The sequence below is a fragment of the Amphiprion ocellaris genome, chromosome 6 (assembly GCF_022539595.1).
Source record: "Amphiprion ocellaris isolate individual 3 ecotype Okinawa chromosome 6, ASM2253959v1, whole genome shotgun sequence".
Classification (NCBI taxonomy): domain Eukaryota; kingdom Metazoa; phylum Chordata; class Actinopteri; family Pomacentridae; genus Amphiprion; species Amphiprion ocellaris.
The window spans coordinates 196,918-224,100 of record NC_072771.1 but is presented as its reverse complement, the minus strand read 5'-3'; the positions used below and the strand labels follow the sequence as shown (position 1 = coordinate 224,100).

Sequence of the window (27,183 nt, the reverse complement as noted above, 5' to 3'; positions counted from 1 at the left end):
TATATTGTATAATTTCATGTCTTAATTTAATTTTAAAATATCTTTACAGTGTTTCCTCTAGGATTTTTTCATGCAGCAGCGGCAGGCTCCCCGCTCCATTCCGTTCCACTCCACCCCGCCACCACACACACAAAAAGAGTAGATACTGAGAGCAACACAGTTATCTGTAGTTTACCTCAGTACTCATGAGTACCCAACACAGTGCAGAACTCTGCTGTGAAGGTGGAGACATACAGCAGTGGTGTATTAGCAACGATTTAAAAAAAAAAAAAAAAAAAGTAATTTAAAGGAGCGGCGCTGGGATTTTAGCAGAGGCGGCCGCCGCTGCAGAATGAACGTAGGAAACCCTGCTTTAGATACAGTAAGTAAATAATTTGAATGTGTGCTGTTAATGTCAGGATGCTGATGTACTTGTCTGATTCAGGGAGGGGATTTTTTTAAATACATTTTTAATTGGAAAAAACTTTCTAAGGTCTTGGCATTCAGGACTTGAGTTCTGATAGATCAGGTGGAAACTGAGAGGAACAGGATGAAACAAACACCTTATTTCCTGTTAAAATCTCAGAATGATTCCAAACGTTCTTTTTCTTTTTTCTTCTAAACTGGCTTGAAGTGAAGAACTCAGAAGTTCTGATTCTTCATCCAGTCTGTGGAGGACAGAAACACAGTTTGGCGCCTCAGTGACTGGAAACAGCAACTGTATAGGTCACGTGTCTTTCTTAAAGCAACACGCGCACCGACACGGGGTTTCACGCTGAGCTCGACGCATGCGCAGACGGAGCCATCACTGCTGACCTCCATAATGTTCCTGGTTCTGTTTGTTCTACTGATTCTGCTGCTCTCCAGACGGCTGAACTAAAGTCCTCAGAGCTGCTGGTCGGTTCTGGTCTTCAGTCTGTTGTTCAGCTCAGGGCTCGGACTAACACCTGGTTCTGTTTCTTTCATTTCACTGCCTGATGGATCAAAGCTCTGAAAGGTTCTGCAGTGAGTTTAACACAAAACGTGTCTGGAACGTTTCTGGGATGTTTTGATGATTCTTGAAGCTGAAATCTGGCAAACAGTTACAGGTTCTGTCAGATCTTTACCGGATCCTGAATCTCCGTCAGAGTGAGACCTCGTCGTCCCTCCGCTCTTTGAGGCACTGCGCATGCGTCGAAACCACACCGGAAGTAAACAAGCAGCCTGGCGCCGTGTGTCCGCGTGCAGCAGAGATCCACCAGGTGAGTTCTGATCGATTCTAATCAATTTATCACCTCTGATCGATCAGTGTCCGACTAGTGAACCAGTGCAGAACCTGAACCAGATCCGGTCCGCGGATCAATACAGCTGATTGGAAACAACGACGCTTCTGATTGGAGGGAAATCTGAAGAAAAGCTTCTGAACTGGTTCTATTGGTTCTGAACTGGCCCAGTTTGAAGTCTGATCAGTGAGTATTGATCAGTGATCAGTGAGTGTTGATCAGTGAGTATTGATCAGTGAGTGTTGATCAGTGAGTATTGATCAGTGAGTATTGATCAGTGATCAGTGAGTGTTGATCAGTGAGTATTGATCAGTGAGTATTGATCAGTGATCAGTGAGTGTTGATCAGTGAGTATTGATCAGTGATCAGTGAGTGTTGATCAGTGAGTGTTAATCAGTGAGTATTGATCAGAGTGTTGATCAGTCATCAGTGAGTGTTGATCAGTGAGTATTGATCAGTGAGTATTGATCAGTGATCAGTGAGTGTTGATCAGTGAGTATTGATCAGTGATCAGTGAGTGTTGATCAGTGAGTGTTGATCAGTGAGTATTGATCAGTGAGTGTTGATCAGTCATCAGTGAGTGTTGATCAGTGAGTGTTGATCAGTGAGTATTGATCAGTGAGTATTGATCAGTGATCAGTGAGTGTTGATCAGTGAGTATTGATCAGTGATCAATGACTGTTGATCAGTGAGTATTGATCAGTGAGTGTTGATCAGTGTGTGCTAATCAGTGAGTATTGATCAGTGATCAGTGTTGATCAGTGAGAATTGATCAGTGAGTGTTGATCAGTGAGTATTGATCAGTGATCAGTGAGTATTGATCAGTGAGTGTTGATCAATGAGTATTGATCAGTGAGTCTTGATCAGTGAGTATTGATCAGTGATCAGTGAGTATTGATCAGTGAGTGTTGATCAATGAGTATTGATCAGTGATCAGTGAGTATTGATCAGTGAGTATTGATCAGTGAGTATTGATCAGTGAGTGTTGATCAGTGAGTATTGATCAGTGAGTGTTGATCAGTGAGTATTGATCCGGTGTGTTCTTCAGGAAGCTAAACGGGTTCCAAAGAGGACATCTTCGTAATGTGACCACACTAGAGGTCAGGATTGATCCAAATATCAATAATATCAGCGTTGGTATTGATCTTGAATGATACCGGTGGAATCAGATTGATACTTTACTGTCAGTTTCTCTCCTGTATTACAAAGACTAGCTCCATCTGAGCATCAGTCTGACTGGAACATCACTAAATGTAGGTCTGCCCATGAGCACATGTTCAGCTAGTGAAGTGTTTCACCTGTAACCAGGTGGGACCAGGTGGGACCAGGTGGGCTGACAATGTCTATCATGCTTTATTATCAAAGACAATAACCATGGGGGGGGGGATTTTTTTCATATTCATCATTACAAAAGTAACTTTGTGTGAAAAAGTCAATGTAAAATTCATCTTAAAAGATCATTTCCTGTTTCAGTGACAGAAGTTTTGCACAAATATTGACCAAACTGCCAAAAATGAACACTGTTTAATCACTTTGTGATTTTTCCAACACCCCAGATTCTTCCTCGTCTGACCCACAGAAAATCTACCCAGGAATTAGCCTGATCCTTAGATCCTGTAAGCGTTTACAGCCCATCTTCATTCCACATCTGGAACAGATACAGCACCTAACCTCTGTTCTAAACCTACAGACTACTGAAAAAGTTAGTCTGGAGTATCGGTATCGGTGTTAGTGGCCCTGTATTTACTCGGTATCAGTGATAGCGGCCCTGTATTTACTTGGTATCGGATCGATACCAGATCTTGCAGCATCACACCACTAGACACAGCGAGTGTATGTGATTGGCTGAACTGTACGGTGGCTCATTGTGGACAAATTTAAGGTCTTTTAGTCAAATGATCAACAATCAGCTGATCAGTGAGTATTGAACCGGTTCTGGTAGCGTGTTCTTTTCCACATGTGATGTTCTGTGAGAATCAGAAAACATCTGTTATGGATGAATATATCAGCTGATCACATCCTGTTCCACTGATTGATCAGCTGATGAGGTGAATTTAAATGAAATCCAGGACCTGTGTACTCTGTATAAGGACCTGTGTACTCGGTAGTAAGGACTTGTGTACTCTGTGTAAGGACCTGTGTACTGTGTAGTAAGGACCTGTGTGCTGTGTAGTAAGGACCTGTGTACTCTGTATAAGGACCTGTGTACTCTGTATAAGAACCTGTGTATTCTGTATAAGGACCTGTGTACTCTGGATAAGGACCTGTGTACTCGGTAGTAAGGACCTGTGTACTGTGTAGTAAGGACCTGTGTGCTGTGTAGTAAGGACCTGTGTACTCTGGATAAGGACCTGTGTACTCGGTGGTAAGAACCTGTGTACTCGGTAGTAAGGACCTGTGTACTCGGTAGTAAGGACCTGCGTACTCTGTATAAGGACCTGTGTACTCGGTGGTAAGGACCTGTTTACTCAGCAGTAAGGACCTGTGTACTCGGTAGTAAGGACCTGTGTACTCGGTAGTAAGGACCTGTGTACTCTGTATAAGGACCTGTGTACTCTGTATAAGGACCTGTGTACTCGGTAGTAAGGACCTGTGTACTCTGTATAAGGACCTGTGTACTCAGCAGTAAGGACCTGTGTACTCGGTAGTAAGGACCTGTGTACTCGGTAGTAAGGACCTGTGTACTCTGTATAAGGACCTGTGTACTCTGTATAAGGACCTGTGTACTCGGTAGTAAGGACCTGTGTACTCGGTAGTAAGGACCTGTGTACTCGATAGTAAGGACCTGTGTACTGTGTAGTAAGGACCTGTGTACTCTGTATAAGGACCTGTGTACTCGGTGGTAAGGACCTGTGTACTCGGTAGTAAGGACCTGTGTACTCGGTAGTAAGGACCTGTGTACTCGGTAGTAAGGACCTGTGTACTCTGTATAATGACCTGTGTACTGTGTAGTAAGGACCTGTGTACTCTGTATAAGGACCTGTGTACTCGGTAGTAAGGACCTGCGTACTCTGTATAAGGACCTGTGTACTCGGTGGTAAGGACCTGTGTACTCAGCAGTAAGGACCTGTGTACTCGGTAGTAAGGACCTGTGTACTCGGTAGTAAGGACCTGTGTACTCTGTATAAGGACCTGTGTACTCTGTATAAGGACCTGTGTACTCGGTAGTAAGGACCTGTGTACTCTGTATAAGGACCTGTGTACTCAGCAGTAAGGACCTGTGTACTCGGTAGTAAGGACCTGTGTACTCGGTAGTAAGGACCTGTGTACTCTGTATAAGGACCTGTGTACTCTGTATAAGGACCTGTGTACTCAGCAGTAAGGACCTGTGTACTCGGTAGTAAGGACCTGTGTACTCTGTATAAGGACCTGTGTACTCTGTATAAGGACCTGTGTACTCGGTAGTAAGGACCTGTGTACTCTGTATAAGGACCTGTGTACTCGGTAGTAAGGACCTGTGTACTAGGTAATAAGGACCTGTGTGCTCAGTAATAAGGACCTGTGTACTCTGTATAAGGACCTGTGTACTCAGCAGTAAGGATCTGTGTACTCTGTATAAGGACTTGTGTACTCTGTGTAAGGACCTGTGTACTGTGTAGTAAGGACCTGTGTGCTGTGTAGTAAGGACCTGTGTACTCTGTATAAGGACCTGTGTATTCTGTATAAGGACCTGTGTACTCTTTATAAGGACCTGTGTACTCTGTATAAGAACCTGTGTACTCTGTATAAGGACCTGTGTATTCTGTATAAGGACCTGTGTACTCTCTATAAGGACCTGTGTACTCGGTAATAAGGATCTGTGTATTCTGTATAAGGACCTGTGTACTCTCTATAAGGACCTGTGTACTCGGTAATAAGGACCTGTGTACTCGGTAATAAGGACCAAAATAATCTTAAAACTACATTTTGCGTCACAATAATAGTATTTACAAAAAACTAAGTTTTGTGAGATGTGAGAAACCATCAGAGTGTTTTATCCGCTGGATGCTGCTGGAATTTAAACTAAAAACAACTGATGACGTTTCACGAGAACAATTATGGACAAGTAGAGATGGCTAACAGCAGCCATTTTAATGAGCTGTAGCGCTAACAGTAGCCACTTTAATAAACTGTAGCGTTAACAGGAGGTAATTTATTTAACTGTAGCGCTAACAGCAGCTAATTTATTTGACTGTAGCGCTAACAGCAGCCAGTTTAATAAACTGTAGCGCTAACAGCAGCCATTTTAGTAAACCGTAGTGCTAACAGCAGCCTTTTTAATAAACTGTCGCGCTAACAGCAGCCATTTCTTTAAACTGTAGCGCTAACAGCAGCCATTTTAATATACTGTAGGTGCTAACAGCAGCCATTTTAATAAACTGTAGCGCTAACAGAGCCTTCAGCATCTCAGGGTGGATCTCGTCCACACCTGGTGCCACCGAGGAGCTTCTTAACTACCTCGGCGACCTCTGCCACGGATATGGACGAAGATTCCCCGAGTCTTCAGGCTCTGCCTCCTCCGCTGATGGACGTGTTTACCGGGTTCAAGAGTTCCTCAAAGTGCTCTTTCCACCATCCGACAGTGTCCCCAGTAGAGGTCAACAGTTCTCCACCCTGACTGTAAACAGCCTGGGGAAAACCATGCCTCCCCTTCCTGAGATGTTCAACAGTTTGCCAGAACTTCCTTGAGGCCAACCAAAAGTCCTCCATATCCTCCCCGAACTCCTCCCACACCCGAGTTTTAGCTTCTACAACTGCTGCAGCTGCAGCCCTTTTGGCCAACCGGGCCCCATCAGCTGCTTCAGGAGACTTCTGAGCCAGCCAGGCCCGAAAAGCCTCCTTGTTCAGCCTGATGGCTTCTCTCACCGCTGGTGTCCACCTGCAGGTTCTTGGGTTGCTAGTTGTAGGCACTAGTGACCTTCAGGCCACAGCTCCTAACAGCTGCTTATGCAATGGAGGCTTTGAACATGGACCACTCAGACTCCATGTCCCCAACCTCCCCCGAGATGCAGGAGAAACTCTTCGGGAGGTGGGAATTGAAAAGTCCATGGACAGGGTCTTCCACCAGACGTTCCCAGTTCACCTTCACGACATGCTTGGGTTTACCAGGTCTGTCCAGCAGCCTTCCATCAGATCCAACTCACCACCAGGTGGTGATCAGTTGACAGCTCTGCACTTCTCTTCACCCGAGCGTCCAAAACATACGGCCGCAGGTCTGATGATACGACTATGAAGTTGATCATGGACCTTTGACCTAAGGTGCTCTGGTACCAGGTACATTTATGAGAACCTCATGCTCCAACATGGTATTTGTTATGGCCAGTCTATGACTATACCAGAAGTCCAATAACTAAACACCACTCGGGTTCAGATCAGGCCGTTCCTCCCAATCACCTCCTCCAGGTTTCTCCATCGTTGCCCATGTGAGCATTGAAGTCCCCCAGGAGAACTATGGAGTCCCCAGGTGGTACCCCTTCCAGGAACCACCCAGAGACTCCAAGAAGGCTGAATACTCTGAACTGCTGTTGGTGCATAAGAACAGACAACAGTCAGAGTTTCCCCTCAGAGAGGCGACCCTCTGGTTCTCCAGGGAGAACTCCAACAAAGCAGCAATGGGAGCTCGTGAGTATAACCACTCCTGCCTCTCACCCTGGGCAACTCCGGAAAAGGAGAGAGTCCAACCCCTCTCCAGGATTCTGGTTCCAGAACCCTTACTGTGTATGGAGGTGAGCCCAACTATATCTAGCTGGTATCGCTCCACCTCCACCAGCTGAGGTTCCTTCCCCCCAGTGAAGTAATGTTCCACGTTCCCAGAGCTAGTCTACGCCACCAGGGGGCGGTGTGCCTAGACATCCACTCCTGCATACCGCCTGGTGGGCATAGCACCTGACCCCGATTTCCTGCCCTGCAGGTGGTGAGCCCACCGGGCGGTGACCCCGTGTTTCTTCTTCGGGCTGTGAATGGCCGAGCCCCACGGGGCCCCAAGGCTCAGCCAGGTGCTCTCTGGCGAGTTCCCCCTAGACCTGGCTCCAGGGAGAGGCCCCGGTTTCCCTGGTCCGGGTGAGGTGGCGGCTTTCCTTTTATTTGCTGTCATCAGGGTTTCTGAATCACTCTTATTCTGGTCCCTCCCCCAGGACCAGTCTGTCTTGGGAGACCCTACCAGGGGCCCCGGACAACACCAGGATCACAGGCACACTCAAACCCCTTTACCGCGATAAGGTGACGACTCATCGGGGGGGTGAATCGGCACCTTGTCCAGTGACATCATATGTATGATGATGTCACTGGAGCTGAAAACCAGTGACATCATAATACATAGAAGAGACACATTTGTTAGAATGATGCAGCAATTTACGATAAAATAAATAATAAAGGTGTGTCCGTTTGTAGTATTGATGTCATTTTCTGGACTGATGTCATCATCCAATGGCAGCAGCTCTGATCGTCTGCAGACCAGTCAGCTGTTGGAGTCCTCAGTCATGTGATCCAGATAATCTGAGCCGTTTGTTTCTTCTGTTGCAGCTTCAACAAGAAACTGATCTGCAGCATCAAGTCTACACCTCCTCATCACCTCCTCATCACCTCCTCATCACCTCCATCACCTCCTCATCACCTCCATCACCTCTTCATCACCTCCTCATCATCTCCATCACCTCCTCATCACCTCCATCACCTCCTCATCACCTCATCACCTCCTCACCTCCTCCATCACCTACTCATCACCTCACCTCCTCCATCACCTACTCATCATCTCATCACCTCCTCACCTCCTCCATCACCTCCTCACCTCCTCCATCATCTCCTCCATCACCTCCTCATCACTTCCTCCATCACCTCCTCATCACCTCCTCTATCATCTCTCTTCATCACCTCCTCCATCACCTCCTCTATCATCTCTTCATCACCTCCTCCATCACCTCCACTGTCATGAATCCTGCAGGTTCTTCCTCCCTTCAGAAGAAGAGGAGGAGGTCAGAGAGTCTGAAGGAACCTCCTTCTCCAATGGACATCAACACTCCTGAGAGAGTGAAGGAGGAGGAAAAGAAGAAGAGAGACAAAGAGGAGGAGGAGGAGATGATCAGTCTTCCTCCTCCTGCTGATGGAGAGATGAGTATAAAGAAGAAGAAGAAGAGAAGAAAAGAGGAAGAGGAGGAGGATAGGATCAGCCTTCCTCCTGCTGATGGAAAGACGAGTATAAAGAAGAAGAAGAAGAGAAGGAAAGAGGAAGAGGAGGAGGAGATGATCAGCCTTCCTCCTGCTGATGCAGAGACGAGTATAAAGAAGAAGAAGAAGGAGGAGGAGAGAGGGGTAGAGGAGGAGGAGATGATCAGTCTTCCTCCTGCTGACAGAGAGACGAGTATAAAGAAGAAGAAGAACAGAAGGAAAGAGGAGGAGGAGATGTTCAGCCTGCCTCCTGCTGATGGACAGACGAGTATAAAGAAGAAGGAGGAGGAGAGAGGGGAAGAGGAGGAGGATGAACAGATGAACAGGAAGGAAAAGAAGAAGAAGCTTCAGGTCGCTATAGAAACCAGTGATGCAAAAAAGAAAGCAAAGAAGAAGAAACACGAGAACCGTGTGTGTGAGGAGAGTGTCGCCATGGCAACAATCGGCTGCAGAGAACCGGACTCCATTGTTACCAAGGTAACCAACAAGAAGAAAAAAAAGAAGGCACCTGTCACCAAGACAACAACCACAACAGATCCAAACAATGGAGATGCATCGATTTCTGTGGAAACAAACAACAGGACAGAAAAGAGGAAGAAGAAGGATGGAAATGCGGTGGAGAAGTCCGAAGGAGAGAAGAAGACAAACCAGCAGTGAGTTTTCATTTACTGGCTTTAATATGAAGCTCAGACATCAGAGAAAAGTTCACAAAGTCAGGAGAAGAGTTTGTAAAGCCAAGAGAAAAGATCGCAACATCAAAAGTTTGTAAAGTCAGACGAAAAGTTCATAAAGACAGGACAAAAGTTCGTAACATTAGGAGAAAAGTTCGTATTGTCAGGAGAAAAAATTGTAAAGTCAGGAGAAAAGATCGTAATGTCATTATGACAACTTGAGGTGGTGGTGCAGTATGATGAGGTGGTGCAGTAAGATGAGGTGGTGCAGTTAGATGAGGTGGTGGTGCAGTTAGATGAGGTGGTGCAGTTAGATGAGGTGGTGGTGCAGTTAGATGAGGTGGTGGTGCAGTTAGATGAGGTGGTGGTGCAGTTAGATGAGGTGGTGCAGTTAGATGAGGTGATGGTGCAGTAAGATGAGGTGGTTGTGCAATTAGATGAGGTGGTGGTGCAGTAAGCTGAGGTGGTGGTGCAGTTAGGTGAGGTGGTGGTGCAGTAAGATGAGGTGGTGCAGTACGATGAGGTGGTGGTGCATTAATATGAGGTGGTGGTGCAGTTAGATGAGGTGGTGCAGTACGATGAGGTGGTGGTGCATTAATATGAGGTGGTGGTGCAGTTAGATGAGGTGGTGCAGCTAGATGAGGTGGTGCAGTAAGATGAGGTGGTGCAGTTGAGATGGTGCAGTTAGTTGAGGTGGTGCAGTAAGATGAGGTGGTGCAGTAATTTGAGGTGGTGAAGTAAGATGAGGTGGTGGTGCAGTACAATGAGGTGGTGCAGTAAGATGAGGTGGTGCAGTTAGATGAGGTGGTGGTGCAGTTACTTGGGGTGATGAATATTTGTTGTGTCTTCAGAGTGAACTGGGATCTGGTGGAGGAGCTGCAGGAATTTATTCCAGATATCAAGAAGAAATCAGTCGATGAGATCAGTAAATTACTGCAGTACGACTTGCAGCGCTTCAAGAACTTCAAACTGCAAGGTACTAGTACTACAAACACTTCAAACAACAAGGTACTAGTACTACAGACACTTCAAACAGCAAGGTACTAGTACTGCAAACACTTCAAACAACAAGGTACTAGTACTGCAAACACTTCAAACAACAAGGTACTAGTACTACAAACACACCTGTCCGTCCTCCAGGTGTGCCGCTGCGTTGGGGACGGTGCTCTAAGGAGGAGAACCAGCAAATCATAGAAAATGTAGCAGACTTCCTGGCTCTGTCGGGCATCTCCTCGGCCAATCAGCTTCTGTTTCCTCAGAGGTTCAAAGAGCAGCAGGCGGAGCTTAAGAAGCTCAAAATACAGCATCACTTCCTGGAGAGGATCGGTACGTAAACAGTCAGCAGGTATCCAGGCAACCGCCTCAGACGCAGACCAATGAGAACGGCACGTATAGAAACGACTGTCTGACTCACCTGTGTCTCTCTCTCTATGTCCACCTGTCTGTCTCTCTGTCCACCTGTGTCTCTCCCTCTGTCCACCTGTCTGTCTCTCTGTCCACCTGTCTCTCTCTCTATCCACTTGTCTCTCTCTCTCTCTGTCCACCTGTCTCTCTCTCTGTCCACCTGTCTGTCTCTCTGTTCACCTGTCACTCTCTCTCTGTCCGCCTGTCTCTCTGTCCACCTGTCTCTCTCACTCTCTCTGTCCACCTGTCTCTCTCTCTCTGTCCACCTATCTGTCTCTCTGTCCACCTGTCTCTCTCTTTCTGTCCACCTGTCTGTCTCTCTATCCACTTGTCTCTCTCTCTCTCTGTCAACCTGTCTCTCTCTGTCCACCTCTCTCTCTCTCTGTCCACCTGTCTCTCTCTCCGTCCACCTGTCTGTCTCTCTGTTCACCTGTCACTCTCTCTCTGTCCACCTGTCTGTCTCTCTGTCCACCTGTCTCTCTCTGTCCACCTGTTTTTCTCTCTCTGTCCACCTGTCTTGCTCTCTTTCTCTCTCTCTCTGTCTCTGTTCACCTGTCTCTCTCTCTGTCCACCTGTCTGTCTCTAGCTGAGGGGATTCCTCGTCCGTGTCGTCAGGTTTACGTCCGGGCCAAGAAGATTTTTGATGGCAGGAACCACATGGGAAGGTCAGAGGTCAAATCACATGTTCTACCTGTAGAACCCTCTGTTGTTCTTTCAGGTTCTCCGAGGAGAACCGTGTATTTCTGTTCTTCCTGTAGAACCCTGTGTTGTTCTTTCAGGTTCTCCAAGGAGGAAGTGGATTCTCTGGTTAAGTTCCAGCGTCTCCATGGTAACGACTGGAAGATGATCTCACAGAAGATGGATCGGAGCATCTACGCTCTGGAGAAACGCTTCTCCACCATCGGTGGGCTTCACATGACCTCTGACCCCAACACGCAACCTGTGTTTGATCCGTGTTTGATCCGTTTTATCTGTGTTTGATCCGTGTCTAACCCGTGTTTGTCTCGTGTTTGACCCGTGTCTGACGTGTGTTTGACCCGTGTCCGACGCGTTTGACTCGTGTTTGACTCGTGTTTTATCCGTGTTTTATCCGTGTTTGATCCGTGTCTGACGCGTGTCTGACCCGTGTCTGACCCGTGTTTGATCAGTGTTTGACCCGTGTTTGTCTCGTGTTTGACCCGTGTCTGACCCGTGTCTGACGCGTGTTTGACGCGTGTTTGACTCGTGTTTGACTCGTGTTTGATCCGTGTTTGACCCATGTTTTGCGTGTCCGTGTTGTGGTCCAGCGGCAGGTCACGGCACGTGGACAGCAGAAGAAGAGTCCAGGTTGAAGCAGGCGGTCCGGACTCACCTGGAGACCCTGGTCCAGAGTCCTGCAGGGTCTGGTCTGAGCAGAGACCAGCTGTGGAACAAGCTGCCCTGGAAGGACATCAGCCAGCAGGTGGAGAGCCGGGCCTGGACTCAGTGTCGCCTCAAGTGGTCAGTACCTGCTGCTGTACTCCTACTGGTACTGGTACTCATACTGGTACTGGTACTCCTACTGGTACTAGTACTGGTACTCCTACTGGTACTGGTACTCCTACTGGTACTGGTACTCCTACTGGTACTGTGTACTGATACTCCTACTGGTACTGGTACTCCTACTGGTACTCCTACTTGTACTGGTACTCCTACTGGTACTGTGGAGTACTTCAGATAGGTGGAATGATTTAGATTTGATGCTTGGTAGTACAGCATAGTACTTTTTTTTTACACTCAGGACTCCTGAGTACTCTGATGTGTATTCTGATGTGTACTCTGTATATTCTGATGTGTACTCTGTATATTCTGATGTGTACTCTGTGTATTCTAATGTGTACTCTGTGTTCCAGGTTCTCCATCCTGAAGAGCAGAATGTCTTCATCAGGCAGGACATCTAAAAGAGGAGCTGAAGGACTGGAGGCAAAAATCCAGCTGATCAAGATGTGAGATCCCAGAACACACCTGGACCAGGTGTGATCAATTCTAGAAATCTATTGTATTTTCTAATCACAAATCAGAAATCTGAACCAAAGTCTCTGTTTGTCTGGCTGTCTCTCTACCTGTCTCTCTACCTGTCTGTCTCTCTGCCTGTCTGTCTGTCTGTCTCTCTGCCTGTCTCTCTACCTGTCTCTCTCTGGCTGTCTCTCTACCTGTCTCTCTCTCTCTACCTGCCTGTCTCTCTACCTGTCTGTCTCTCTGCCTGTCTGTCTGTCTCTCTTCCTGTCTGTCTACCTGTCTGTCTCTCTACCTGTCTCTCTCTGGCTGTCTGTCTACCTGTCTGTCTCTCTCTCTGCTTGTCTCTCTACCTGTCTGCCTGCCTCTCTACCTGTCTGTCTCTCTCTCTCTCTCTCTGCCTGTCTCTCTACTTGCCTGTCTCTCTCTCTCTCTCTCTCTCTCTGCCTGTCTCTCTACCTGTCTGCCTGCCTCTCTACCTGTCTGTCTCTCTCTCTCTCTCTCTGCCTGTCTCTCTACTTGCCTCTCTCTCTCTCTCTCTCTCTCTCTCTGCCTGTCTCTCTACCTGTCTGTCTCTCTACCTGTCTGTCTCTCAGGCTGTACCAGATGGACATCAGTGATTCTTCGGACATCGACTGGGACGACGTCGCTCTGAGTTTGGGGTGAGTTTCAGGTCAAACTGTCAGCAGCAACTAACAGTGGTACTTTGTACTACTGCAGTAGTAACACTAGTATTGTGCAGTATTGCAGTACTGACAGTAGTACTTACAGTAGTACTGTGTTGTGTTTCAGGAACGTGACTCCTGTTTGTGTCCAGAAGATGTTCTGCAGACTGAAGGTTTCCAGAGTTCCCAACTGGACTAGTTTACCATTTGGAGGTGAGTACTGCAGTAGTACTCCCAGTACTGCAGTAGTACTGGTAGCACTATTAGTACTACCTGGTAGCACTGTTAGTACTACCAGTACTTACAGTACTACCAGTGGTAGTACTGTTAGCTGTTCTGATGTTCTCCTGGTCTTCGGATGTTCTCTGATGTTCACCTGGTCTTCTGATGTTCTCCTGGTCCTCTGATGTTCTCTGACGTTCTCCTCAGAGATCATTGACCACCTGTACCACAGATCCGTCCCCGTCCTGGAGAACCGACTGAGCAAGTGCAGGAAGAAGGTCCATGAGGACGAGGAGGTGGACAGGTACCAGCTGTCAGACATCTTCAACTCAGAGGACGAACACGAGGATGAGATGGACAACAGCTGACCAGCAGCCAATCAGCTGGTCAGCTCCATCCCCTGGCTGTGATTGGCTGTTAAACTATCAGAGGCTTTTATCGCGAAAGCCGTGAACGTTTGATATTTTTAATGTTTTACATTGAGCTGCTTTCATTAAACTGATCAATGTTATTGATCAGGTATTGATTTCTCTCAGACTTCATGAAAAGTTTCGTTCAGTTTATTAGAAGTTTGACATGGTGTTACTTTATGTTAGATGATCAATATCCAGTCAATATTGATCTCACAGATAATAAACAGATTGATCAGATCTTTAAACAGATTCCAATGAAAACTTATTGATTCACAGATTTATGACATAATAAAATAACATGATCAATATTTATTGATCATCTTCTACCACTGAAACCTCCTCAGCTGCAAGGGATTGTGGGTCCTGTAGTTCACCTGTGGGTGACGGCCTGCAGGCTGCTTGTCTTCTTCATGATGTTCGGGACGAACAGGAGCCCTGACGCTCGCTCGATGGTTTCTATGGGAACCAGGAAGCGCTCCAGAGGAACCTTCTCATCGATTGGCTCGTTCGGTAAAACGTAGGAGCGAAGCTCCACCCCCCTGCCATCCACCTGCTCCAAGATCAACACCTGGGGAGACACGGGTGACCTCATCAAACAGACGGAGATCATTAATGACATCATCAGACAGGTGAGACTCACCTTGAAGAAGTGCGTCGGCACAGCAACGTGGTTTCGTCCTATCACCTGGTACCGAACGTAGAGTTTCCCATCAGCCTCCTGCCTGAAACACGCACACACTGATGATGTCATCCTGTAGCCCCGCCCAATCAGACACCACAGAAGAAGAGGCGGTTACCTGGGCAGGTAGAGCGGGCCGGTGCAGACGTAGACGTTGAGGTAGCCTTTGGTCAGAGAGCGGCAGAGTTTCTCCAGGTTGTTCCAGGTGTTCTGGTTCAGGTGAGGGTTCTGCACACAAACAAACAGAACCTTAAAGTTAAAGAACCACTCTGCAGGTCAGCGGGTTCCACAGGTAAAACAGGAGTTCTGCAGGTCAGCGGGTTCCACAGGCAAAACAGGAATTCTGCAGGTTTATTCCATAAAAATCTGATGCAGTGGTGAAAAACAAACTTCAGAACTTCTGAACCATTCTACAGCTGAAGGTTCTGTTAGAGTTAGTGGTCCTGTTGGTTCTGTCCAAGCTGAGAATAAAGTGAATAAATCAAACATGACTTAGGGTCAGGCGTGGTCAGGTAGGGGTCAGGTAGGGTCAGATACCGGTCAGGTAGGGTCAGGTAGGGTCAGATGCCGGTCAGGTAGGGTCAGGTAGGGTCAGATACCGGTCAGGTAGGGGCCAGGTAGGGGTCAGGTAGGGGTCAGGTAGGGGCCAGGTAGGGTCAGGTAGGGTCAGATACCGGTCAGGTAGGGTCAGGTAGGGTCAGATGCCGGTCAGGTAGGGTCAGGTAGGGTCAGATACCGGTCAGGTAGGGGCCAGGTAGGGGCCAGGTAGGGGTCAGGTAGGGTCAGATACTGGTCAGGTAGGGTCAGGTAGGGTCAGATACCGGTCAGGTAGGGTCAGGTAGGGTCAGATACCGGTCAGGTAGGGGCCAGGTAGGGTCAGGTAGGGGTCAGGTAGGGGCCAGGTAGCGGCCAGGTAAAGCTGTTGAATGATTTGATCGATCAGTATCTATGGAACCTATTGATGGCAGTCAGCTGGTCATGTGACTACTGAAACTAATGGAGCGTGTTCACCTGTGGAACCACGTTGCTCAGGTAGAACGTGTCCTCCATGGCTTTCTGACTCCATTTGTGATTGGCCGCAGCAGCCAGGTGACCCCTGTCGAAGCCACTCCCCCTGTAGTCGGCGTTGGTCGACCTGTGGAAGACGTGGACGCTGGACGACCAATCAGAGAACAGTCAGCACAGTTTACCTGTCGTCCTCTCTGTTCACCTGTCTCACTGTGAAGGTGTCTCACCTGTCGTCCTCTTTGAACTCACAGTACTTCCTGTCTGATGTGCCGCTCAGGGAGGCGGGGCTTAGCCTCTCTATTACCCATGATGCCGAGCGTGTTCGGGGGTCATAGGAAGTGACATACGACTCTCTGGTCTTAACGTTGGCCAATGAGGGGAAGCCGTACTTCATCACTGCTCCTGAGCTGCCTGGATTCACCTGGACATGTAACGTTCAGGCTGTAGTACTACTGTAGTATTATTACTGTAGTACTACTGGAGTATTATTACTGCATTATTACTGTAGTACTACTGGAGTATTATTACTGCATTATTACTGTAGTACTACTGTAGTACTATTGTGGTATTATTACTGGATTATTACTGTAGTACTACTGTAATACTACTGTAACATTATTACTGTAATATTACTGTAGTACTACTGTAATACTATTACTATAATACCACTCTTGCACTACTGTAAGACTACTGTAACATTATTACTGTAATATTACTGTAGTACTACTGTAATACTATTACTATAATACCACTGTTGCACTACTGTAATACTACTGTAATATTATTACTGTAGTACTACTAGAAGCAATAATTAAAGTAGTAAAACAGACAACTTCCTGCTAATAAACACAGTTTATTATTATTGTTATTTTCTGCACACACACTGAAGGTCCTCACAGAGGCGGACAGTCCACCGCTCTGTCCGTCCGTCTCACCGTCAGCTCGGTGGCTTGCACCGCCGGTAGCGCCAGTACCGGAACCACCGGAACGCTGCTCAGCAGGCCGCCTATCTGCTCCTCATCCCGGCGGTCTCGGTCGCTCCGCAGACGTGTCGCAACGGCTCCGAGCCCCGCTCCGAGCACCAAGGTCGCTGCGGTCCGGGACCACCGGGCCATGTTGCCGGATCAGCTGCTGGACGCATGCTGATGACGTCAGAGGACTGTCTCAAACGTGTTCGTTTTTTTTTTTTTTTTTTTTTTTTTTTTTTTATTATTAATTGAAGTATGTACAGTTCAAGACAGTTCACAGAATTGTAACATACATCTTGAGAGAACAAGTGGAGAACAGTTTTTTTCTTTCTTTTTTAAAATTAGGCACACTAAGGCAAGGTATTACACTTATTTAGTTAAAAAAGCAAGGATCTTTTAATACTATTATATAATTCTGAGGATTTCCTGTTTATATCACAAGCAAATTTTAAAGACTTGAAATACTCTGAGAAATAGTTTAGAAATACAGCAAAAATAGGAGTGGAGCTTCTCCATTTACAGGTATGAATAAAAAATTTACCCATTACAATAACAAAATTAACAGTGTCTGAAATTGTCAAGTCCAAATTGTCCATATAATAGATGACATCATTCAAAATAAAAGGGGGTACATTTGGAATTTGTAATGATATCCAACCATGTATAGCAGTCCAGAAGTCCATAGCATGTTGACAGTTGAAAAATAGATGTTCAATTGTCTCTTTTTCAGCTGAGCAAAAAGTACAGAGTTCTTCCAGTTCAAAATGGAAAACGTGTTCGTTTTAGATCAAAACAGGAAGAGACGTGCTTTTTTTCTTCTTTATTGACAAAATCATTTATCAGGACATTGTAGAAAACAAACTTCACAAAGGCTTTTTTATAATGAACAGGTACTTACAGTGCAGTAAAATATAAAATATATCTATTAGAAGAGGCAGTTCTTGAAAAATCATATGAGGTGCAATCAGAAAAGGAAACAGAATCAAAGCAAAAAGGAAAAAAAAAAGAAATAAATAAAGCAGAGCAAAACAAAGAGGTAGGGCTTTTTTTTGTAGATCGTAATTCTCAATGAAACTGAACAGTTTCATGGCATGTTTAGACTTCATGTTTTTAAGGGCTTTAGTGAAGGATATAAACTCCTGATGAAACACATAAAACTTAGGATTTACCATTATGTATTTGCATTTGTGTATATAAAATTTCCCGAGGATGAGGATATCGTTAATCAAGAAGTCATAATCTTTGTTTTCTGATACAAAACCATAAATGATATCTTTCAGAAGAAAGGGTTCAAGTAGAATATTGGTGTAAAGCCAGTCATATATATCAGCCCAAAGCGCTTCTGTGAACATACATTGAAAGAACAGATGATCTGTACTTTCTATACCCCCACAAAATACACAATTATTCGTGTCAAATCCGAATTGTTGATGTAAAAATTCATTTGAGGGATATGGGGTAGTTGTTAGTGGTAGTACCTTTGACAACCTGCTGGTCGCTTGCTCAAGTCAAGTTGGGCATGGGTAGGATCACTGGCCCACAACAACTGCCCACCTCTCACTTATGGGCAACGTTCCCTCTAAGCTGCGCGCGTGCGCAATTGCGCACTGCTGACACGGTCTCCGTGCACAGAAAATCTGCGCTGCGCACAAAAAAACCCCTCCAACCTAAATTGAAAATAGTTCTGTGCAATTTTTCAATGTGAGTCCACTGGGTGACCGGTGACTGGCTGCTCCAGCCAATGATGCGATTCACATACGTATTTACGCAGCTAATCAACGTCATAAGCAGGCATCCTTCTGTGCAGCCACCGTTGTTCTAGCTAGCAGAGCGGTGTGGCCGATGTGGAGGGAAGACACGCTAATGTTGCAAAATGCTGCTTATGTTGACCCTTTATAATAATGGCAAAATGAACGGGCAGTGGCACATTCCCTCACCAAGCCACAGTAAAAAAGAAATGCGATTCTTTTTAAGATGGAATGGCTGTCGGAGTTAGGGTTGCCACCCGTCCCTTAAAATACGGAATCGTCCTTTATTTGACAATTAATTGTTGAGTCCCGTATTGATTCAATGCGTCCCGTATTGATTCAATACGGGACGCAAATTGTTCCGTATTTTCATAAATGTCCCATACACGTCTGTCACACACTCATCACAGGAAATATTAAGGGCAGCCAATTTCATTTTCGTAGGACCTTTGTAGCGAGGACCCGATGCGAGGTCCAGCGGATAGACTTCTCTGTGTGTCCGGTCCTATAGTCCTGTCTGTGGTTGCCTGGTTACAGACGCTGCTGCTCCTGCGTGTTTAAAAATGTTTACACCCAAAACTCCACCACGTCCAAAGAAGCAAAAACATTTGCAAATGTACAGATGTGAGTGGGAAGACTGGAACCCTTGGCAGTAGGTACAGGGCAAAGTATGTTTTCTGTTGCTCATGGATTAGCTGAAGCAAGGCAGCATCAGGAGACAAACATGTAAGAAACATGAGAAGAGAGAGAATCCAACCAGCAGGTCACAGTTTGTCATCCCCCCAATCATCTCCTGAAGTCCGTACTGTAAGGGACATCAGTATCTGGCTGTGAATTTACCAGAGGATGCTTATAATCATGCTGATGTGGTCCTAGACTCTACAGTATTTTAGTGACTCAATAAATGCCTAAGTTGTTTTTTTTTAAAATGCTTTTTAGTTTTTAATAAACATTTAACAGCCTATATGTAATCAATAAATGGCCTTTGCCTATCTTAAGAAAAATTCACTCAGAACTCTGATATGCTAACAGTACTAAATAAATCAATACATACATGCATACACACATAAAGTTAATACATTAACTGTGTTAAGATAAGATTTAGATTTAGATGAAAAAAATGTCTGCAGAATTTCTTTGTCCAGTTCTCTGCATTCAGTTGAAGTTTTTTGCAGAATCCAGTATTGCTCACTGGTTGGTCATTACATTTCATTAGTTTGGTTTCACTGTTTAAAATGATGCCACTTCTTTTCAGACAGAACCTGTGATCATAAAACAATACAAAATTTCTAGTTCCATGTTAATAAAGCACTTAAAGCTTTAAGTATGGCTAAATGCTTTTTTCAAAATTAAATATATCACTCCTTAGGTGGTAGTGGCCCCGAGTTCGGTTAAGTTGGAAAGATATTCACAGATTCGGACTTCCAGCATCAACAACTCATTAGATATAGGTTGTCAAAACATAAATGGTGCCTCTTTCCCATTGTTGCAAGGCAGACAATGTGCTACAAGCTCAGTTTTATCAAAAGTAGCTGTCTTTCAAACTACAGGAATAACATTGGTGTCTATGGAGTGAACAGGGTCCGTCTGCAATTTGCAAAACCGCTGCAACAGTAAAGAGAGACAAATATTCAATAACTTCACTCTTATACATTGTAGTGTCACTAAAATCACTGCAGCCTTCAACTGGCTCCTGTTGACAAAGTGTTTTAACAGAAATGTAAATGCCGTAATTTGATTCTTTTAATGAACCATGTAACTTGAATGGATGTGATGCTGGTGTGACCACAGTGCACACGTCTGATGTTGCTCACAGTGGTCCAAGGGACGCTCAGGCAGTTTGTGTGTTTGGTCAGACTCAGGAAAAATTAGAGGGAACATTGCTTATGGGTCCACGATAACTGGTAGTGCACACCAGGCCCCATACCCCGGATACTCCACTCGACCGTCGTGCTAAATTAAGTGAGGGGCATCAGTTCACTGATGTTGCTTGGGGATGTCACCCCTAAAGTGCACGAAGACTACTCTGGCTGAAGAGGCAGAAGACATCTCCTATGAGAAACAATGGCTCAGACGGCACAGTAACAAGGTGTATGACAGGCCAAGGGCAGTATCCTGACAGTTATATGTGGATATCTGGCCAGTCATAACTATTCAACACGCATTGTGAAATGCATTAAGGGCATCCCTGGCAAAGAAGCCAGGTAAGACCATTCACTGCAGCAGAACTCTCCCCAACTGTCTTGGAATCCCATGCCGTTGGATCTGGAGAAGGAAGCCAAGAGGGTGCGCTTGAAACCTGTGCAGTTCCAAGATCACCTAAATCAACTCACGCGCACGCTTACTCCAGACCACCAGGACGTACGAAAGTCCTGTAGCGATGGACAGTGACGAAGCGGTAGGCCTGACTAGCTGGAAGCTGTAGCCATGAGTCTGCATGCAGGCAATGGAAGGAGAGTGGTCGCATAGGATCTGAAGAGTGGCAGACCTGTGGGGCAGCACCTTCCATGTCTGAGCAGCCCTGTTTAGGGATGCACTGCTCACCCTAGTCCAGGGAAGGGCTTAGAAAAGGTGGCCTAAACAAAGCCCACTCACCTTATCTTGACCAGCTGATGGGAGTCCATTACCTGCGGTCAGGAAACAAGGAAGAAGAAAGCCATGAAGTTGACATCATGGAATGTGAGGACCCTGCTGGATACCTCACCAGATCGACCTGAGCGTCGTACAGCATTGATAGCTAGAGAACTCTCTAGATATGACTCTGACATTGCTGCTCTCCAGGAAACCAGACTACCTGGCTTGGGAGAACTTAGAGACAGGAGGTTACACCTTCTACTGGTCAGGGAAGGCACCAGAGGAGAAAAGAATGGCTGAGGTCTGTTTTGCAATCAAGAACCATCTAGCCTGCAGACTTAAGTCATTTCCCACAGGACTGAGTGATAGGCTTATCACACTGAGGACACCATTAGTGGCCTCACGCTGTGCCACCTTAATCTGTGCCTATGCCCCTACCATGACCAACCCAGAAGAAGCAAGAGAGTCTTTCTACTCATCTCTGAGTGAAGTCATCAAGAAGGTACCTACTGAGGACAAACTTGTCATCCTGGGTGACTTCAATGCTCGAGTGGGAACAGACACCAACATTTGGACCAAAGTCATTGGCAAGAATGGGATAGGAAAGTCAAACAGCAATGGAATCCTCCTCCTCTCAATGTGTGCTGAACACCAACTGGCAACTATCAACACTTACTTTCGACTGCCACACAAGTTGAAATGTACCTGGATGCACCCAAGGTCAAAGAACTGGCACCTTATTGATTACATCATAGCACGTCAAAACCACATCTCTGACGTACAAATTACAAGGGTCATGAGAGGAGCCGAATGTCACACAGACCACAGGCTAGTCATTTCAAAAATGGCATTTATGATCAAACCACACCAGCAAAAATCATCCACCAAACCTTGTCACAAAATAGACATCTCCAAATTGAAAAATGCTGAAACATCAGAGGCGCTGAAAGGAAGTCTCACAACAACTGTCGGGAACGTGGCTGACAGCTCTTCCTCCAACTGTGAACAAAAGTGGGAACAGTTTAGAGATGCTGTCTACAAAACTGCATGTGACACTCTTGGCTTTGTCAAGAGAAAACATCAGGACTGGTTTGATCAAAATGACCCTGAAATAGAGACCCTGCTTCATGCTAAAACTGAGGCTCATAATGCCCTTTTACAAGGCAAAGATACACGCTCGAAGAAACAAGCCCTGACCCAAGCTCGATCAGTTCTGCAAAGATGACTGCGATCCATGAAAAAACCAATATTGGGAACAAAAAGTATCAGAGATTCAATCCTTTGCTGATATAGGTGACTCTAGGAACTTCTTCCAGTCACTCAAGACCATCTTTGACCTGTTAACAAAGGAACATCACAAATTCTAAGTACTGATGGAACAACTGTGCTTACAGAAAACAGTGATATCTCATCTCGCTGGAAAGACCATTTTCAAGAACTACTGAATAGACCAGGCAAGATCTCACAATCTGCTCTTGAACTTGTCAGCCAAAGGCCAGTATTACACCAACTGGCAACCCCACCAACCCTCAATGAAGTTGAAAAAGCACTGAAAAATATAAAACCTGGTAAAGTTCCTGGTCCCGATGGAATTCCACCTGAAATCCTTCAACCTGGAGGCCCTGCCATCTCTGCATCACTTCTAGATCTTTTTCGCTACTTCTGGGAAAATGAGCAACTCCCACAAGACCTCAAAGATGCACAGATAGTGTCTATATTTAAGAACAAAAGAGACAAACGGGACTGCAACAACTATAGGAGCATCTCACTCCTGTCTATAGCAGGCAAATAGCTTGCCAAGATCATCCTAAGAAAATTTCCAGAGCATATCAGTGACAACGTCTTGCCAGAATCACAATGTGGTTTCAGAGCAGGAACAGGAAGAGTGGATATGATCTTTTCACTGAGACAACTGCAAGAAAAATGTGTAGAACAACACCGGGGCCTATACATAACCTTTGTGGACTTAACCAAAGCATTTGACACTGTAGGATGGGATGGCCTTTGGAAACTCCTGCCACGCCTTGGTTGCCCAATGCGTCTAACGAACATTATCAGGCAATTTCATCAAGACATGCATGGGCGTGTGAACGTAAATGGGGAACTTTCAGATCCATTCTCCATAACCAATGGTGTCAAACAGGGCTGTGTCTTGGCCCCAACGCTATTTGGTCTCTTTTTTGCTGCCATGATGGAAGAGGCCTGTATAGATTCAGACTCCGGTGTGTATCTACAGACAAGAACAGATGGGGGTCTCTTCAATCTTGCAAGACTGGAAGCAAAAACCAAGACACGCAGAGTCATGATTCACGACCTCCAATTTGCGGATGACTGTGCATTAGGGCCGGTCTGATGTTTGGGCCACGAGGGCCGGTGTTCACTTTTTGTTTTGTTTTGTTTTTTGGGCCGGTGTTCAGTCAAGGTGCTGGACTGATCATTATGCTGCTGCAGCAGTCCCTGAGCCGCCTCCGCCTCCACTGGCAGCTGTTTTTTCTTCTTTGCAGGCGCACCCTGATGTAACACGTCCGTGCACACGGTCAGTGGTGTTTGAAAGATAGAAAATAGAACGAGCAACGATGGCACGAAGAAGGCAAGAATTAAAAAGAGGAAAGCTCTGGAATCACATGCAGCCAAATGTGCTGAAATTGTAGACTTTTTCACTAAAACGAGCTCACGGTTTGACACGACAAATGAGGACGATGAAACAGGTACGGCAAGATGTTGAACTTTTCCTGCAAACCCCCGTTCAAGTTAATTAATTACCAAGTCAATGAACTGTGTGACATTGTGGCATATAACATAACATTATAGAATTTAAATAATAGTATGATGCGATGCCACATCACTGGGAAACTTTGTCTTGTAGCCTCTCAGAGTCAGAAGAAAGATCCAGCACCAAGCAGCAGAGCGGGAGGTAGGAGCTCATTGAGTGCATATTATTAGAATTAATATAATGAAGAGTATGATGTAGACCTGCTCTGTATGAGAAGCCCTGAGATGATTCAGAACTACATTAATGAAACTGACCTGAACTGATCAGATGGCTCTGTAAAAAGGGGAGATTTGTGCTGAGAATTATCAGCATTTTTAAAATGTGATTTAGTGTCAGAAGCAGAGCCAGTAGTGATGAAAGGATTACTGCTGTCAGTAAAGGAACAGGTGAACTGCTGTAACAGAATGAACTAGCAAGCATTAGTTCCAATATAACCACTTTCTATGCCCAAAAAATAGCAGTGACCCATTTTATTTTTGATCATTAAAACTAAGATAGTAAATACACAAAGCCCACAACTGAACGCGAATAGAATGAAATTCATATAAAATAAGTCTGCAAATTTTGCCATTGAAAATATATTAATTGGTTAAGTCTAAATGTGTGTACAGATTATTATTTTTTATTGTGATACAGGTGCAGGTGAGTCTAGAGAAACTGGAGGAAGTGTGAAAGGAGAGCAGAGTCTCTCAGGGACTGATTCCAGCAGCAGAACCTGGACCACAAGTTAGGAAGGAGACAGATGAAGATGAACCAGTTGATAGTTTTGATTTCTTTGCTCGCCCTCAGTCACAGGATGTACATTCATACATTCTGATGTTGTAAAGAATAGTGTTGGAGATTTGCCCTTTAACTCATGTTCTCATATTTGTGAAATCTAAGTTGTGATGAATCTGTTTCCTTGCAGAAGAAAGAGATGAAAGTGTTATTAGAAAGTACAACACTTTTTATTTTTTTAAATTTAAAATTAAATATTTTTATTTATTCTTTTAATTCATTTTTAAGGTTTGGATATCTGTGAACACTTATTTGAACAGAATATAGATTCTGATATTGTTGTAAAGAATAATGTTGGAGATGTGCACTAATGTTGAAATAAATCCACGTTGTGAAGTAGCCCTTACTTGCACTGAATTGGAACTATTTTAGAAAAACACACTGAATTACAAGGCTTTACAGAAAAATGCGCGATTGTAGACTGAACATGTGAGGTTATAATTACATGATTTTAATAATAATAGCTCGTGATCTAAAGTGGGCCGGTCTGAGGCATGAAATTCCAGGGCTGAAAATGAGTCCCACTCCGGCCCTGGCCCACACTGAGACTGAGCTACAAAGAGTGACCACCTGCTTTGCACTTGCAGCCAAAAACTTTGGCCTGACAATCAGCCTGAAGAAGACTGAAGTCCTTCATCAGCCTCCACCTGGCCAAATTCTTGGGGAGCCATCCATCTACATTGATGGGTATAAACTCAATCCAGTGACCAACTTCTGCTACCTTGGTAGTATCATAGCATCTGATGGCAGCCTGGATCCTGAGATCGAGTCCAGAATAAGAAAAGCCAGCATGGCATTTGGGAGGCTCTAAGGCCGTCTCTGGTCACAAAGTGGCATCAGACTATGCACCAAGTGCAAAGGCTACAGGGCAGTAGTACTTTCAACTGCTGTTATATGGCTGTGAAGCATGGTGTCCATACCAGCAACATATCAAGCAGCTAGACAAACTGCAGCAACGCCACCTAAGAAGTTTAATGTATTGTTGTAAATTTGTAAATGTAAAATTGTATTATTGTAAATATCTGGCCTCCTTTGCACACGTTGGCATTTTTAATAAATGGAGTCCCCTACAGGGTCTACAAGAGTGCACCGGGTGTCTAAAGGATGCTGTGGAAACATCTGAGAATAGTCTGGGAGAAACAAAGTGTCCCAAGAGCATGGTGTAGGACAGGAGGTGTATCATGGAGAAGGAGGCATCAGACCTCAGCCAGTTATGGATGATTTCTCTCCTAAATGTTGAGGGAAAGATTTTCTTCAGTATTGTAGTGCAGAGGTTGGCTAGTTACTTAGTGAGGAATGGTCTGATAGATTCTACAGTGCAGAAGGCAGGGATACTGGAATTTTCTGGGTGCTTGGAGCAGAATAGCATGATTTGTCATCAGATTCAGAAAGCTAAGAGGGAGAGGAGAGACCTGAATGTTGTGTCTTTAGATCTGGTTAATGCGTTTGGATCAGTGCCGCATAGCCTTATTTGGAGTTCCTTTCACTACTTTAAGGTGCCAGAGATGGTTGGTAACCTGGTGAAAGCATATTTCATCAGATTATGTGCAAGTACAGGAGATTTTACAACAGGCTGGTAAAGATTGGAGGTTGGTATTATGGCAGCATGTACAGTGTCGCCGTTAGCTTTCACAATGGCTATGGAGTTAATTATCAGGGCTTCCAAGTGGGTCGTAGGTGGAGAGAGATGGCAGAATGGAATGTGTCTTCCACCACATAGAGCTTATATGGATGATATGACACTGATAACTACAACAGTAAATGTACAGAGGTTGTTAAATAGAATAAATAGGAATCTCAAATGGGCTAATATGAGGATCAAACCTAGTAAATCAAGGAGTATTTCATTATACAGAGGAAAAGTAAGTGATAAGAAGTTTTCCATAGATGGTGAGGAGAGTCCTACCATTAGGGAGAAGTCAGTCAAGAGCTTAGGAAGGTGGTATAATGTGGACCTCAATGATAAGGAACAAGGAAAGTTGTGCAGTTTAAACAGTATGTTGCAGAAGGGCTGGATAGAACAGATAAATCAAGGATCCCAGGAAAACTGAGGCTGTGGTGCTTGCAGTTTGGCTTATATCCTAGATTAATGTGGTCAGTGTCCATTTATGAGGTCCCATTATCCACTGCAGAGAGAATGTAAAGGCTAGTTAGTTCTTCTATTAGGAAATGGTTGGGTGTTCCCAGGTGCTTCAGCAGTGTAGCTTTGTATGGGAAAGGGATCCTTCAGCTGCCAGTATCTAGTCTAACACCAAGGTTAGGACATAGCTCTTATTGTCTGGGAGTAAGGACAGTCTAGTTAGCAACGTGGTTCTGAATCCTACCAGGGGGAAGGAATGGAACCCGAGAGCAGCAGTGCAGGAGGCAGAGGCAGCTCTAAGGCAGCAGAAATAGTAGATCCCAGGAAAACCAGCGTGGAACATAGCAGGTCCAACGGATAAAGCTGGTAGTGGAACAGATGCAGAGACAAGAGGAACTGTTAAGGGGGGCAAAGGCAGCTGGTCAGGACAAACAGGGGCAGTGGTTGAACTGGGAAGGTGTTGAGAAGAGGAAGCTCAGCTGGAGGGACCTGTGGAGGATGGAAGAAAGCCGTATTAAAGTTCTAATCGGGGCAACATACGATGTGTTTCCAACCCCCCAAAACCAGAGACTCTGGGTAGATGGCGACCAATCGTTCCTGCTGTGCTCAGGTACTGCAAGCTTACAGCACATTTTATCTGGATGTAGAATTAGCTGATCACAAGGCCGGTATACATGGAGACATAATCAGGTGCTGAGAAGCTTAGCTGCAGGAATTGAAGAGAGGAGAAAGCAGGTGAATTCTGGAGGTTCTAGTAAGGAGAGGTTAGTGGAGAAATTAGTTGGAGAGGAGGAGAAATATAAGGGCCTTAAGTCAGGAAGGAGGCAGGAGCTGCCTGGTAGG

The 27,183-nt window shown here is 45.3% G+C and overlaps 2 protein-coding genes across 3 annotated transcripts; one reads left to right on the top strand and one right to left on the bottom strand.

Moving 5' to 3' along the window:
• Positions 1–792: 792 nt before the first annotated feature.
• On the top strand, positions 793–13,978 carry LOC111585518 (transcription termination factor 1-like). Of its 2 annotated transcripts, none has more exons than XM_023295053.3 (11): positions 793–1,220; positions 7,743–9,037; positions 9,907–10,031; positions 10,196–10,381; positions 11,046–11,124; positions 11,239–11,363; positions 11,746–11,938; positions 12,331–12,423; positions 13,030–13,095; positions 13,226–13,311; positions 13,528–13,978. In XM_023295053.3, exons 2-11 carry the CDS (start codon positions 8,148–8,150, stop codon positions 13,686–13,688), a joined length of 2,004 nt encoding a protein of 667 aa, XP_023150821.1. In that variant the 5' UTR covers positions 793–1,220; positions 7,743–8,147; the 3' UTR covers positions 13,689–13,978. The 2 variants fall into 2 exon arrangements, with proteins under 2 accessions (XP_023150821.1, XP_054867630.1); XM_055011655.1 differs by lacking the exon at positions 793–1,220 and adding an exon at positions 1,255–1,427.
• Positions 13,865–16,560, bottom strand: endog (endonuclease G). The gene is made up of 6 exons (XM_023295054.3): positions 16,356–16,560; positions 15,648–15,841; positions 15,424–15,565; positions 14,531–14,640; positions 14,374–14,455; positions 13,865–14,301 (listed from the first exon to the last, which is right to left on the bottom strand). The coding sequence occupies exons 1-6, from the start codon at positions 16,533–16,535 to the stop codon at positions 14,104–14,106; spliced, it is 906 nt and encodes a 301-aa protein (XP_023150822.1). The 5' UTR covers positions 16,536–16,560; the 3' UTR covers positions 13,865–14,103.
• Between the last annotated feature and the right edge of the window lie 10,623 nt (positions 16,561–27,183).

Bases quoted from the DNA above. Each gene is read 5' to 3' on its own strand.
- LOC111585518 (XM_023295053.3), top strand. From the start codon at position 8,148: ATGAATCCTGCAGGTTCTTCCTCCCTTCAGAAGAAGAGGAGGAGGTCA. The intron at 13,096-13,225 runs GTGAGTTTCAGG...GTTGTGTTTCAG, and splicing joins GACGTCGCTCTGAGTTTGGG to GAACGTGACTCCTGTTTGTG. The intron at 13,312-13,527 runs GTGAGTACTGCA...CGTTCTCCTCAG, and splicing joins GACTAGTTTACCATTTGGAG to AGATCATTGACCACCTGTAC.
- endog (XM_023295054.3), bottom strand. From the start codon at position 16,535: ATGGCCCGGTGGTCCCGGACCGCAGCGACCTTGGTGCTCGGAGCGGGG. The intron at 15,566-15,647 runs GTGAGACACCTT...TTGGTCGTCCAG, and splicing joins GAGTTCAAAGAGGACGACAG to CGTCCACGTCTTCCACAGGT. The intron at 14,641-15,423 runs GTGAACACGCTC...GTTTGTGTGCAG, and splicing joins TGAGCAACGTGGTTCCACAG to AACCCTCACCTGAACCAGAA.